Raw genomic sequence first — 14,498 nt, 5'->3', positions numbered from 1 at the left:
CCTGACAGTGCAAGTCAGGACAGAGAGGCAGAGAAACAGCTGAGCTGCAGATTTCCTTCCGCCAGCTGCTGTGGGGGCCAGAGTCTCCTCTGCAGAGGGACGGAGCAGCCTTGGGGAAGGGGATGCAGCAGAGGCAGCCACATCCTGGGCCTCAGCTGCTGCTGCTGCTTCAGCTTCTGTCCAGTGAACAGCAGCCCTAGACTGTAGCTCCATGCTTTTTTGACCTCGTGTTAGGCATTTGGGCCCTGTGGCCCCAGGCCAGCAGTAACTGCACTTTCATCTTTCCGTGCCCAAGGGGACATTTCATACCCTCTGAACAAGCTCAAGGAGCTCAGCAGACCACAGGGACCAGGCTCTGAAAAGCCACATTATTGTGAGTCCTGCTGTCTTATCTGGGGACCTCAGCAGTGCAGGGCTTGGGGAGTACCCCCACTCTTCTGCTCCCATGTAAGCTCTGGTTTGACAGCTTAGTAATTAAGAAAATGAGGTAGTGTCTGTTTTCCAAAGAAAAAGAGGCTCTTGAACTTCTGTTTCTCACACAGACAGAAAGTCCAGTGCCTCAGCTTTACATGCAGAACATTTTAATCCTGCCTTTATACTCCTCACACACTCACCAAACACATCTGAAGTACACAGAAAGTGCGATGAGCTCCCCTCAAATCTCTCACATCAATGGGAGCAGGGAGACCTTTTGCCCTATATACAGGGCAGCATGGCTCATTCCCCTATTTTATAAACCTATTTACAAAAAGAACTTAAAGGAACTTACAAGAGCTCCTTTTACCATTTAACTACCACATAGTACAAGATATAACAATGTTCAGAAAACCCCCTCAGGTCTAAACTCAATTATACAACTGTAGCAAGAAAAATATTTTAATCTGATCAAAGTGTTAACATGTTTGACCATGTCTGACCTCTAATGTTTGTAACCACCTAAAAGGCTGCTGTTCTTACTAAGGATGTACCTTAATTTGATTTAAAGTCATTTGTACTATTTAAAAAAGGATATAGTTTTATGATTTTATATTTAATTTAGAAAAACAGTTCCTCAACTTGTTCATATTCTTTGGAAGTTTCTTGCAGATTTTTAACCCGTAAGTCCTATATATTTCACTCTGGGAAAAGCTGGACCTTGCATAAGATAGGATAAAGTGGAGCCTTGAACGACCACACACAACACCTGAGAGCCAGGTGAGAGATGGCGCTCCTGGGGCCCTGCGGAGTGTCATGATTCCAGATGCACACACAGGCTACGCCAAGATGCTCTTAAACACCCTTGACTGAGTGTGCCCTCCCCAGCCTGGCAGCTGATGGCATTCACAGCTCCCAGAACAAGGGACACCTGGGCTCAGCCCTCCGCGCTGTCCTCAGCTCCAGCAGCGCCTTCACCCTGCCCACGCCCCCAGCGACAGCTCTACTGCCAGTCCAGGAAAACTCTGCCTGCCCAAACCAGCAGCACTCCAGCTGAATCATCCCACACTGGCATTTGCCACCTTCAGCCAAAGAGGGCCACCCTGCTGCGGGCAGCTCCTGCCACCCCCTCTGCTGCTGGCCCTCCAGGGAGCATCAGCCAGGCTGATGGCAGCTACCCAGCCATCTTCAGAGCATGTAAATAACATGGCTGGCTGTGTTTGGGTAAAAAGAGGCAATTTTGGCTGGGAGATGTGGGGACCTGAGCAGGATGCTCGGGTGAGCAGCATAACAGTTAGTGGCTACAAACACCTTGAGGGAAACAAAGCAAAAGTGGTGCTGCTGACAAAACCAGAAAGAAAATAGGAGAGCAGCACCCCAGTATTGCTGGTAGCAACACACCCAGCCAGGCAGGTGCTGGAGCCAGTCCAGAGCCACTCGCAGCTCCCTCACAGGGTTCGTGGGGAGCCCACCGAAAAAAATGTGGTTTACAGAGCGTTGCAGGGCAGGGGCTCAGCCCAGCCTTGATGCTGGCTGCTCTGTATATTTCAGGGAGTTATACTCTGTTTTCAATCAGGTAAATTACTGTTTTCAGTGTAAAGCCCTGACAGTTTGCCAAAGTACTCCTGGTTTAATTTTTTAATTGATTTTTTTTTTAAGATTCTAAAATTAATCCTACTTGCAAACAACTGTTTCCAGGAAGCCTCATTAACCAAAATACAATCTCCACTATCAAGTGCACGCATGATTGTGATACCTAATCCTATTCACTCACACAACCTTCCTCCCTGACTCTACTTGTTCTAAAGCGTTAATTAAACACACTTTTATGGATGGTTAAGTATCTGCAATCTTCGGTCACAGATCTGACCTCCCCGATTATTGGAAGCAGCCACCAGATTATAGCCCACACTTTATATAATGTACACAGCAGCAATAAATCTATATGAGAGCAATCCATAATTTACCATGATAATCTTTGCACAGTCAATAGAAATATAAGACAAAATTGCCCAGAATAATATATTGAAATAGTTATTGTAATAAGTTGAAAAAAACCGCAAGACCAGCCTGCTTCATGAGGAAGAACTCTTCCCCTGTCTGCCAGGTTTTTAACTGAAAACATCAAATCAGCTCTTCATAAACCACGGCAGGATCCAAACAGGCCTAAAGAAAGCTGTTCGAGGCACTGGATGATTTTGATGGCCCTCAAGGGGATGGGATCATTCCTTCTCTGCTACTTGCATCTTCTCCCCTTTGAGTTCTGCACAGTTCATTTGCTCCTGTCTGCTGCCCTGACAGTAACTGCTTGGATTTTATTCTGTTATCAAGGGAAAAGGTGATTCTTAAACCACAATCTACTTTATAGCCTAGATGCTGATAAATAGGCTATTGCACTTTGCTGCCCATCTAGGAAGAGTTTAAGATTAAAATAAATATTCCACCATAGCAAAAAGATGCTGGACTAACGTAACTCTGGACTTACCTAAACTCTATCTCAGGGAGCAAATTAAGTGTGTTTACATGAGACAAATTTAAAAACATTCAAAGTTTATCAGGAAGAGAACAGCTTAATATTTTGGGGAATGAGGGGGATACATGGTACCTGGATAAGGTGGGAAGCACCAGAAGAAATGCTTATTTGGGTTACAACAACGTAAGTGTGTCCTGCCCTTCAAACACATCTTTTCTTGCTGTAAACTGAAGGAAGACTTAAAACTTTAGGGATAGATCCCTGATCTCTGCAAACTTCAGCAAAGTTCCAGCAGTCTGCAGCCAGGAAAACTGAATCTGCTAGGAAAAGCTGTGTGGGGTACAGGCAGGCTCATGCAGGGACCTGTCTCCTGCTACCCAGGCCAGCTGGGTCAGGTGTGAGGGTACGGCACTGACTGCCATAAATAATTTTAAGTTTCATACTCCACAATCCATCCATTTTTCATAACACCAGTTTGACATCCTACCCCTCTTGTGAACAAATGACCGGAATTAAGGACAGGTTTACATATTCTTTTAAACTTTATCCCTTTAAAGGTTAAAACTTGAACCTGAAATAAACCAAATTACGTTCTGTCCTCACTTGCTGCTGGCTACTGCAGAACAATGTCTGAAACAAACGCAGCAGTGCCGGCTCCCAGGAGGGACACCAGCATCGACTGTCTGCTGCAATGTCAGGATATTATTTTCTGAAGTTCTGACCAAGATGGTGACGGGAAAAGACAGCTTTTGTAAAGAAGACTTTAGTTTAATCACTCAGATGGCAAAACTTAGAAACATGAGAACATACAGAATTACTAAAGCTGATTTAAACTGAGAGGGAAAAACTTTCCAGGAGAAAGATGAGAATAGTCCTCCGGCAGCATGAAACCTTTTCCTAAAACCTCCATTGCCATTTTAGAAGCACAAGATCCATTTTCTGGGCCATCATCCACAACAGAGCCCTAACACACAAGCTCAGCTGCGGGACAAATCCCTGAAAACAAATACAAAGACCAGGAGCTGCTCCCTCCAAAGCCCCTGACCCAGAAAAAGGAAGGGACACTCTTCAACGAGATATTAGGATTTGACTGCTGGAAGAATAAAGCCAAACCTAGAGGATGAGGAGACTGGAAAAGCAGCTCCTCCAGCAAACTCAGAGCGAAGCAGGCGCTTCCTGCTGAGCATCTCTCCCCCTTCCCACTGCTTTTCCTTTTGGCTTGGACAGAACAGTGTCCAGCTATTTCAGAAACTGGGCTCCAATTTGTCAGGAAAAAGCAGGTGTAGGTGCCTGCACAATACCTGCAACATACTTCAGCACTGAAACAGGCCAAAAGACTTCTCCATACGGAGAGGAGAAACTCACCAGCGGTGACATAGATCCATTGGGCAGATACGGATCTGAGAGCATCAGGAAAGGGTAACCAGAATAGGCAGATCCTTTATACATCCCTGGGTCCTGATGTTTCATACCTGCTGAAATCAATGTTCCCTGTCAAAATTTGTCTTATGACAGGTGACTCCTCTGCCCTTCAGGGGTCCCCAAAGAAGTTACAGCATGCTGTGGGACTCTTTGTGTCCCATACTCCTCAGAGAAGGTGTTGGGGAGAGCCAGGGTCCCCCACGGGTGTGGACTCCCACAGCGGGGACGCTGGGAAGCCTCGGTGCTGTCAGGAGTAGCTTTCCCGCTGGGGCTGTGGTGACCAGGCTAGCATCCCTCACTCCCAGGGGTGTCAGGGTGACGGGCTGGGGAACCGGGGGGTCAAGCACTAGACGGGGCGCACTGGGGAAGACCAGCAGGAACCGGGAACGGGGAGAGAGGGACACACAGAAACACGCGGAGGTTGCCGTGACTAACCATCATCCATGTGGTCCGGGAGCTTCTCCTGGTACACCCTCTGCGGATCCTGCACTCGCCGGAGGGCCTGCACGGGGAGGAGAGAGAGGGGCAGCGCGGGGGCGTGGGGCGGGGGCCGCGGCGGGGCGGGGGGCCCGTGGAGCCCGGCATCCGGGGCGGGGGGCGCGGGGCCGCCGTGCGGGGCCGCTCCGGCCCGGCTCACCTCGGGATCGGCGGCGGCGGCGGCCGGGCTGCCGCTGCCTTCGGACTCGTTCACCAGCGAGGACTTGAGGTCGGCCAGGTCGCGCTCGGTGAAGGCGTTCTCGGGGATCTTCTCCTCCTGCTCGCCCTCGTCCTTGAAGGCCAGCATCTCGTCCGTGGCGCCCAGGTCGTCCCCGCCGCCGCTGCCCAGCTGCGGCATTTTCCTCCCGCCGCTCCCTCCCCGCCGCGCAGCAACTTTCCCGGCGAGTATTGTTCTCCCGGATCAAGCCCTTCGCAATTATTTTTTTTTCTCTACCTCAATTATTTTTTTCCTTCTCTTAAAAAAAAAAAAAAATTAAAAATAAAAAAATAGCTCCCTCTTGAATTTTTAAAGTTTTTTCCTCCTTTCCTTTTAACTTTTGAACTTTTTTTCCCCTTTAATTTTGCTCCCCCTTTCCAAACTCCCTTTAAATCTCTCCTTTAAAAAAAAAAAAATTAGACTTGCTTTCTCCTCGTCACTCTTTTCTTTGCCCCCCCTTCTTCCCTCCCCGCTCCGGCGGCTCGCGGGGGGCTCGGCAGGCTGCGGGCGGGCAGGCGTCGCGGGATGCCGGGCTCCACGGGCCCCCCCGTGCCGCCGCCGCCCCCCCGCCCTCCGAGCCCCGGGAAGTTTGGCTGGAGCAGCGGGCGCCGGCGGCTGGCGGAGCACGGAGCGCCCGGTCCGACTGCGAGCGCGGCGGCGCGGCGGGCGAGCGCTGCGACATCAAAGCGGCCGCCGGGTGATTGGCAGCGCCGGGGCGGGGCCGGGGGCGGGCACACACGGGGACACACGGACACACAGACACAGACGGAGGCGCGCACACGCGTACGGGAACACGGAGACACACACGGACACGCTCACTGGCACAGGCGCTTCCAGCCAAGTCCTGCATTAAAGGCACAGCCAGCCCCAGACCGCGCTACGGCGGGGTAGACACCCTCCCGGCCCGGCTGCGGGGGTGCGGGTGGCCCGAGGGTGGGCAGCACCGGGGGCTTGGTGCAGCCCCGGGTGTGTGTGCACGTCTGTGACACGCACGCATCCCTGCTCGCACATCCGCACACACACCTGTGCCTACCTGTGTGCACACATGCCTGCACACACAGACGTGCTGCACGCACATCTGAGCACACACGCACACGGCCTGTGCACATCTGTGCCCGGCCACATTCCTGCACACACGCACCTGCACACGCACCGCGGCACAAGCTCGCCTGCAGCCACTCCTGCATGCCCACGGCAGAGCACGCACCTGCGCCGGTCGGTGCTTCCTCACACACACGGCTGCAGGCACACATCCGCATTTACGTGTATGCACACACATCAGCATGTGTCAGGGTCTGCACGGCCCCACACAGGTCTCTACAGGGGTGTGTGTACAGCTACACACACCTTTGTACACACAGAGCACGCACAGCTGCACATCTGGCACACACGAGCACTCGCACAGCAGCACACGGCAGTGGGATCCACACACACCCCTGAGAGATCAGCACAAAAGAACATGTAAGCGCACACATCAGCACACACAGCTACACATCTGGTACACACAGGCATCTGTACACACACAGCTGCACACACAAACACATCTATGTGCTCACATGCACCTATGAATCCACAAACACAGATCAGCAGCACATGACTAAACGTAGAGGACAGAAGGCCAAACATGGCACTGCTGACACACATCAGTGCACGTGTGTACACACAGACATCAGCTCACGTGAGAACACATCAGCACATGTGTGCACGCACTGAGACATCAGGACATGTATGTGTGCACAGAGAGACATGGACAAACAGACACACGTGTACACAGCAGGACATGAGGATGTGTATGTGTGCACAGAGACATGCCTGAACAGACACACACATGTGTACAGTAAGACATCAGGATGTGTATGTGTGCACACAGACACACCTCAGCAGGTGTACGTGTGCACTGAAACTCATTGGGATGTGTGTACAACCACACACTGCAACACTGGGACTTGTGTGTGTGCACAGAGAGATGTGAATGAACACACACACACACTGACACATCAGGGCACGGATACCTGAGCTCAGGCACACACAGCACACGTGTGTACACCCACACGGACACGCACACACACTGACACATCAGGCACGGATACCTGAGCTCAGGCACACACAGCACACATGTGTACACCCACACACACCCACACCCACACACACCATCAGGCATGGATACCTGAGCTCAGGCACACACAGCACACGTGTGTACACCCACACGGACACGCACACACACTGACACATCAGGGCATGGATACCTGAGCTCAGGCACACACAGCACACGTGTGTACACCCACACCCACACACACAAGCCCACAGCAGCTGCCATGGCCAGCTGTGGGTGCTGACACACTCATGCCACACGTGGGTGCCCCTGCCACCCGCCGTGGGCAGCGGGCACGGGCACTGCTCCCGCCACCGCGCCCGTGGCCCCTCCGCACCACAGATGTGACGTGGGGTGGCAGAAAATTATTAGTTTTCCTGCCTGGCCCCGAGGGTCAGGAAACAAGAAATTACCATCTTCGCAGCCCATTTTGAAGGCACTAGACACTTGTGTGTCGGCGTCGGAGGGTTTTTTAAGCAGTTCCCATGGAAAAGGAAACTCCCCATCTCTTCTGATCACACACGACAGGTCCTGTGCATGTCTCCAGTAGCTTAAAACAACACGCCGATATTTATTTTCCTTAATTAAGATTGCACAAGATAGCCCTGGGTCCTGGAGACTTTGCTACAGACTGTAATGACGCCATGTAAATTGTTTTTTATGACCCAATATACAACATATTGTCACATTCAGCCCTTGAATAGGAAGCTAAAAATCTTGGTCCCTATTTCTCTTGTTAATTAGGGTATTATTACTAGGGATATAATCTCATTACTTTTTGGGGAGGAGAAGAACTAGTTGGAGCCACTTTGAAAAGTACTTGAATATATTTAAATGGAGCAAAATCTGTCTTTCTGCTAATTGCTGATTTTGCATGACACAGAATTAGTGTTCTGATTTTGGGGCACAGTTGATGCCAGCCTGAAGAAGATGGGAAGGATGCTGTTTGCTTTTTTCCTGCTTAGTTTTCTCCTCCAAATGAATAAGCTGCCCCATAGGAAACTCCGTTGGCAAATTTCCATTCTTTTAAACATCCCAAAAATAAAACAAGATGCAGCCACTTTGAGGAATAATCATTTGAATGAAATATTTGCTACTTTAAGATTTTTTTTCCTTCTTCTTTCAGATGATCCTCTTGTTTTGCATGTGAAAAAAATCGTCTGAGATTTACAGCCCTCCCAAATGGAGATAAAGCCTTGGCAATGAGTTGGAAACCTGTTGTAATCTGTGATCCAGGAAACAAAGAGCCTCATTAATGCAGAGACTTTGGTGAGCCTTTGATGTTAGCTAGCATAGCATTCACTCTCAGTTCCATTTGCATTTAAACATTCATAAAAACATCATCTCTGCTTCCTTTGCCTTAAGCAATTTAGGAGTAAAGTATAGCTTCTATTTAAAGAAACCCACTGTGGTGAGGCTTAGAATACAAATATCACATAATCTTCAAGCAGAGCAAATATTTTATCCTACATTTCTGGTGGGCACATTTAATAATATTATATGTAAGACCCAAAATAAAACATCCATCTTATTTTCATTAACCTTACACCACATACTCGAGTCAAAAGAGAAAGCAGGCCCTGTTAATTCTAAATATACTACCTACCAATTTGTGGAAGGAAGAGAATCCACAGGATTTTACATTATTGACAAGAGCTGAATTTTTGAAATCTGCATGCCTACAGCAAGGTGCCTAAATCTGTATTTAGGCACACAACACTGAAAACTGTGAACAAGTTCAGGGTTATATATATATGTATATGTATTTCTGGACTGCAGAATCTATGCCCTGGTTTGAAAATGGAATAGAAATTAAAAAAAAATAATTATTTTTAACAGAATCAGAGAAGTAAAACAAACAAACAAACAAAAAACAAACCCAACCAACCAACCAAAAAAATTAACACATGAAAATTTTCTTCCAAGAGAAGGCACTGTTGCTCCCAGATGGCACCTTAAGGGAATGACAGTATATGGGGAATTTGAGGACTCATTTAGGAAGCAAAAGCCTGTCCATCTTATTATCTTCATCAGTATTATTCCCCAACACAACCAGGGGAAGTGGAACAGTACAAAAAATACTGGAGTTGGCTTGTCTTGATATTTGGAAATATTCAGCTGGGGTTGTCCATGTTTCCTGTACCCTTAAAAATAACCGAGCAATGGAAATTGATCCCGTGGCACACTCTTGGTATTCCCCCTCTTAGAAGCAAATACAAGAAAATCTTTAAGTTTGGTGCTGTGAGTCAGTGCAGCCTGACTGGTGTTTGAAGCATTTTAAGCAAGTTTCCTATATGATGAATATCCAAAATTAAAAACTGAAATGGAAAACACTTAAAACCAACTTTACCTTGGATAAAATATTTCTGGAGCTGGATCAAAGGAAAACAAAAAGCCTGGCTTACTTGTCAGATCATATCTGCACTGAACTTCAAGGTTTGATTTGTATTATTTACATGGAAAAGGTCCCAAGAAACCAATTTGGCACTAAATATCTTCATTACGTTTTTTCGCTTGTATGGGTGATTAAATCAATCTAGGGTTCCTGTTTTAATTTTTTTTGAAAGGTGCAGCCATCTGTGAATTGAGGAACTTTTCTGATGTCATCTTTGTGTTTCAGACATACTTTCCCCCCTCCTTTTAATAATTTTTTTTGTAATAAGGAAACTTTTAAAGGAGCATGTTTGCTTTACTATTAGATTTTCTAGCTGTCCTTCCAGTAACTGTTTAGAATTAAGGGTATATAGTAACTTTTTAGAACATTTTAACTGTTACACCTGCAGGTAACAGTAAACCAGATTAAAATATAACCAAGTCTGTCTATTAGTCTGCCTGTTCCTCATCTTGCATTTATCAGCTTGTTCCCTGAATGCTGTGTGTGAAACTCAGCACATGTATTTTGTACCACGCTATGCACAGCAGCACTGTGTGGTTTTACACCTCAGAGTAAGTGAAGCCTCTCCTTTAAAGTCAATGTAAATGTTGCCACTGACTTCTCCTAGACCAGGGTTCCACCTTCTGTGCTTTAAAAGGGCCTTCCTTGGATTTATTTAATTTAAGGGTTTTTTTTTCTCTATTTTTTTTTTCATTTGAATTGATCAGTTTGGAGTAGCTCCCATTTTACTGTTTGGGCACATTTGTCCTCGCACACAAGTTCATTTAATGTGGGTTAGGGACACATCTACCCCTGGCAGGTTAAACATCCTACATCAGCTTTCCTATTTCATTGTATTTGCAGCAAACATGCTTCCCTGATATGCATATACAAATCCAAATATGCTTTAATTTAAACCATTTAAACCTAGATTTATTTCAGCTGGTTTTCTTTTTTTTTTTTTTTAATCACTTCTCCACTAGCAGAAAAGCCTTCTAAATATTTACCATCCTTTTGGAGAAAAACATTTGCACAACCATCCCATAAGGATGGCTTGACTGATAGATTGGCAGCACCAACATTTCAGATGAGACGGATGAAAACTTCTGTGTGGGATTCCAGCTGGGAGCAGGAGCTCCTGGAGGACAGGCTGGTACCAGCTGAACTAATCCTGGCAAGTGACCAGCGTAAATCAGGCCACTGAAAGCTCTGTTGTGCCCAAAGGGGTTTACACTGGTGTAATTACCTCAGCATAGTCATAGCAGGAACATTTCCTTAGTCTAGACAAGCTCTAATACGTAAAATAGATCTATCGTTTGCAGCTGAAACATCCCGACCCTGCTGAGGCCAGGGACAAGCCTTGTGTTCTCCTTTCCTTGGCTGCTGTGTGCCCAGCTACAGCAGGATTTGGGGTTGGGCTGGAGCATCCTCCAGGTTGGCTGGTCTGGGACAGAAAAAAGGGTCATCAGTGGACCAGCCATTTCCTGACTGGATTCATTCTTAATCTTGAGGGATTTTAAGTGTTTATTTGTCTTCATGCATTGATCTAAATGTACTTAAAGGATTCCCTGAAGCTGCCAGAAGTTTGCTTTTAAACTACCAACAAAAAATTGACTCCCTGACACTGCAATATTTAGGTTGCTTTCGAATATCTATGAGCTTTTCTGGAAATGCTTCCTGCTGCTAGGACTGAAGACTCTATTTTTCCCTCTTGGGAGTCAAGTAGGAAAAGTAGTGCAGACTGCTGACTGGGGCCAGCATCCTGCTTTCTCCAGGAAAAGAGGATAACCTCTCAAAAGACTTCATCAGATGTCAAAAGCCATAGTGTGAAATCCATTTTGGAGCCTGTGATTTTTAGATCGCTCCCTGTGTGTATGGCACAAGCCACCATCAACTTTACCAACTTTTGGTTTACCAACTTTTGGTTTTTTACCCTCTGTTCTGATTTTGTCAGGTTGTAAGACCATCTCTTCAGGCAATTTTTCACTTTTATTAAGTCTTTTCTTTGCTCTGATACCCATAACACTTATTAAAGGCTTTTAAAAGACGAATCTATTTTTCACTCTCTGTGTTTTTTTCCCCTCTTGCTGCTGGAACTGGACCAAGCAACTGGCGTTGCATTTAATATTTCTTATTACTCTCACTGTCAGGTTCTCAGGCACTTGCCCAATGCTGAAAGATCTGAGTTTCAAACAGGAAGGAACATGTTTATTTGTTTACAAAAACACTTTTCCAGGGCCGCATCCTGTGGTCACACAATCATCCAAGGAGTCCCTGCTCTGATGACTCATGCCTCTAAATTAAAAGGATCCATGAAGATGGATTTGCAGAATCACACTCATTTCTTCCACAACAATTTTTACGTAAACTCTAGGGAAAAGTATGTTAATTTTTTGGGTCTATAAAACTTGATTTTTTACCGAACCAAGGTACACGACTGCTTTTTTATCTTAAAGTGTTCTTTACATTTTAAGCAAACCTTACCACCCATTAGAAGTAGCCTCTTCCTGTGCATTTGCTACAATTCACATAAAGTACACTTTGTCCTGGGATTCCTGTTTGAACACTGGATGGGACAAAGTACAGGAGAAATCCAAATATTGTCCTTTTAGCTCAGGCTCTGCTCAGACATGCTGTCCAGGCTGCAGCTGAGCCTGGTTAAGAGGTGGTGATCCAGACCTATCTTCCAACTTCTTCCCTTGTGTGTCTCCCACCAAAGGTGTTCCACCAGGCAGGGCAGTGTAATTTCCCACAGAGGCACTCCCCAGCTCGCTTTTGTCTGAATGAGCTGATTTCTAAAGGACAGCTCTGGTGTTAAAAGAGTCAGTGGAGGGAAATGCTGGAGTCACCATTCCTGGCACCTCCTGTTCAAAAACCAAGTTAATGTGACATTTTGGACTATGATTTAGTGTGCATGGCAGTATTCAGTTGAAAGTTGTTCTTGATGATCTTGGAAGTATTTTCCAACCTTAATGATTCTGTGATTCTGTGATTCATTTAGAAATTTTAGGAATGATTTGGAAAAATTTAGGTTAGGTAGATCAGAGGAGACTCATTGCTGACAGTGGGGCTGGATGGCAGCAGCCATCAGAACTGCTGACGTGAGTGGCAGACAGTGAAACTGGTTTTAGTTGTGGTCACCTGGGACATCTGAATGGACAACTGCTCTCTCGGGACGCTTGAGAGGGCAGTAAAAGGAACAAGACCCAAACCAGAGGCTGCTTCTGCAAGAGGTACCTGCAGGGACTGGTGCTTCTGAGGAAAAGGGGAAAGGGCTGGCTGCAGCTCTCTCTGTGATCCCACATTAGCACATCAAACTTCTGCAGAGCAGAGCTGGAGGCTTTGGCAGCTCCTGCCTTGCACCATTCGAGTCCCACGGCAGGAAGCCCTCCCTGAGCCCTTGCAGCCTGACCAACTCCTCCCCAGGGCCAGAGCCATGCAGAAAGAAAGGGGGAGTCAAATGGAAGCAGCTGCTAGGAAGTGAGAATAAAGGGAAATTGTCAGGATAATGGTGGTGGGATAGAGTGGCCAGATCAGAAACTAAAGGAAAATTATTCCAATGTCTAAAATCGGCCCATGTGACATGGGGTGTATTGGCCACTTCTGATACATCCAGCATCACTCCAGACCCATGCCAAAAGATGAGGTTTTTTTCTGTACTGTTTTTTTTTTTAATGATTTTTAGTGATTGTTTGTGACAAAGAATAAAATTATTGAAGAGATGAAGGGGCAAATGAAGCAGGAGAAAGAATATGGGATTTGGGGGATGCTGAATTTATAAATGTTAACACCAAAATTATTGAAAGAAAAAGTAGGAAAGGACTGAATCCTTTATTTTAAAATCTGAAGTCATCAAGGCAGAGCCTTCTGTTACTGTATGCAGAACACTTCATTTTTGACTTGGAATATATTTTTATTTATTTTTCAGACATTATTTCTTTCAGATCTTTACTGGTGACTTTCTCAAGACACACTGACTGTGAACCAGGGTGAGCTTGTCATCATTGTGCTTTTCTGTACTTCAGACTGAAAAATGAAAGTGAGGACATGTGAAAGCGGAAGGGAGGATTATATTCCTGTATCACTTATGACACCCCCTCTGTCCTTGATATTTCCCTCTTGCCAGCAGGTTTGTCACTTCCCCCAGCTCGAATGGATGTGGAGGAGCTTGAGCAAAGCACAGCAGGGCTGCTCCTACCGACTTCTGAGTGCTTCCAAAGTGGCTATAAAGAAACCAGATTAAAGCAGCATTAAAAGCTGTGCTACAAATCCTACCATATTAAGCAATACAATCCTAATAGCTGTTTTGGGCTAACTGAACAGAAGGGGTACCTTGGAGTTGAACTACATGTTTCAACAGTATGTTGTTCTGAAAAGTGTTGTATATGTGCCGACATCCGCTGCTGGCATGTGTACAGACTGAAGCTTGCCAGCTCCTCCTAATCTGGAAAGAGGAGACATGCGGTGTTAAATACATGTGTCATCACTAGTCATTCCCTCCCTCCCCCCAAATTTTATCATTTGGTTGTGCAACACATTTGAACCAAGTCAGCCCATTTAGTTTAGATGAACTTAGGCCAAGTAACTGTACTGGAGCTGACTTCAGAGGCTTGAGAGGAACTGCTGGTGTAGCTCTTCCATAAGTAAATGCAAACACTGTGTTATGTTCCTTATTCTACTCCTTAGACAAAGGCCTTTTGGTAGGGCTGCTGTTGGAAGGAGGGAGAGCCCCTGAGAAAACAAACTGCAGCTCATTGCATCATATGACTTTTGCCTCCCATTGTGTTAAACCTTACAGACAAAACAGGGTCAGGTCTAAGCAGGGCTGACAAAGAGGATTCCAAGGAAACCCATGCTGCAAGGGGTGGTTTTGGTGACTCAGTAGGTGACACGGGCTTTTCTGAGTCAGGATTGAACCAGTATTCTCTCATGACGTTAGTGCACCCGAGCTTAGGATGTGTTTTAGACTGACAGCCTACTACTCATGCCAGTAAGGGTCCTGGAAGACTTTTGCACTCATATAGAGGGT

The 14,498-nt window shown here is 46.4% G+C and overlaps 1 protein-coding gene across 3 annotated transcripts in view; it reads right to left on the bottom strand.

Annotated features, from left to right (window-relative positions):
* TCF7 (transcription factor 7) overlaps window positions 1-5,242 on the bottom strand; it is a 74,522-nt gene extending 69,280 nt beyond the window's left edge. For 2 of the 3 annotated variants that reach the window (XM_041481855.1, XM_041481854.1), the window contains exons 1-3: window positions 4,947-5,242; window positions 4,745-4,811; window positions 4,253-4,359 (exon numbers count right to left, since the gene is read on the bottom strand). In XM_041481855.1, the coding sequence (XP_041337789.1) occupies window positions 4,253-4,359; window positions 4,745-4,811; window positions 4,947-5,144 (372 nt within the window). In that variant the 5' untranslated portion in view covers window positions 5,145-5,242. Of the gene's footprint in view, window positions 1-4,252; window positions 4,363-4,744; window positions 4,812-4,946 lie in introns of all 3 variants that reach the window. The other variant, XM_041481853.1, reaches the window with a different exon arrangement.
* Window positions 5,243-14,498: the final 9,256 nt, after the last annotated feature.

Source organism: Pyrgilauda ruficollis, unplaced genomic scaffold (assembly GCF_017590135.1).
Source record: "Pyrgilauda ruficollis isolate IOZ18807 unplaced genomic scaffold, ASM1759013v1 scaffold57, whole genome shotgun sequence".
Lineage (NCBI taxonomy): Eukaryota > Metazoa > Chordata > Aves > Passeriformes > Passeridae > Pyrgilauda > Pyrgilauda ruficollis.
Note: the sequence above shows the minus strand (reverse complement) of the source record. Positions and strands in the feature narration are given on the sequence as shown.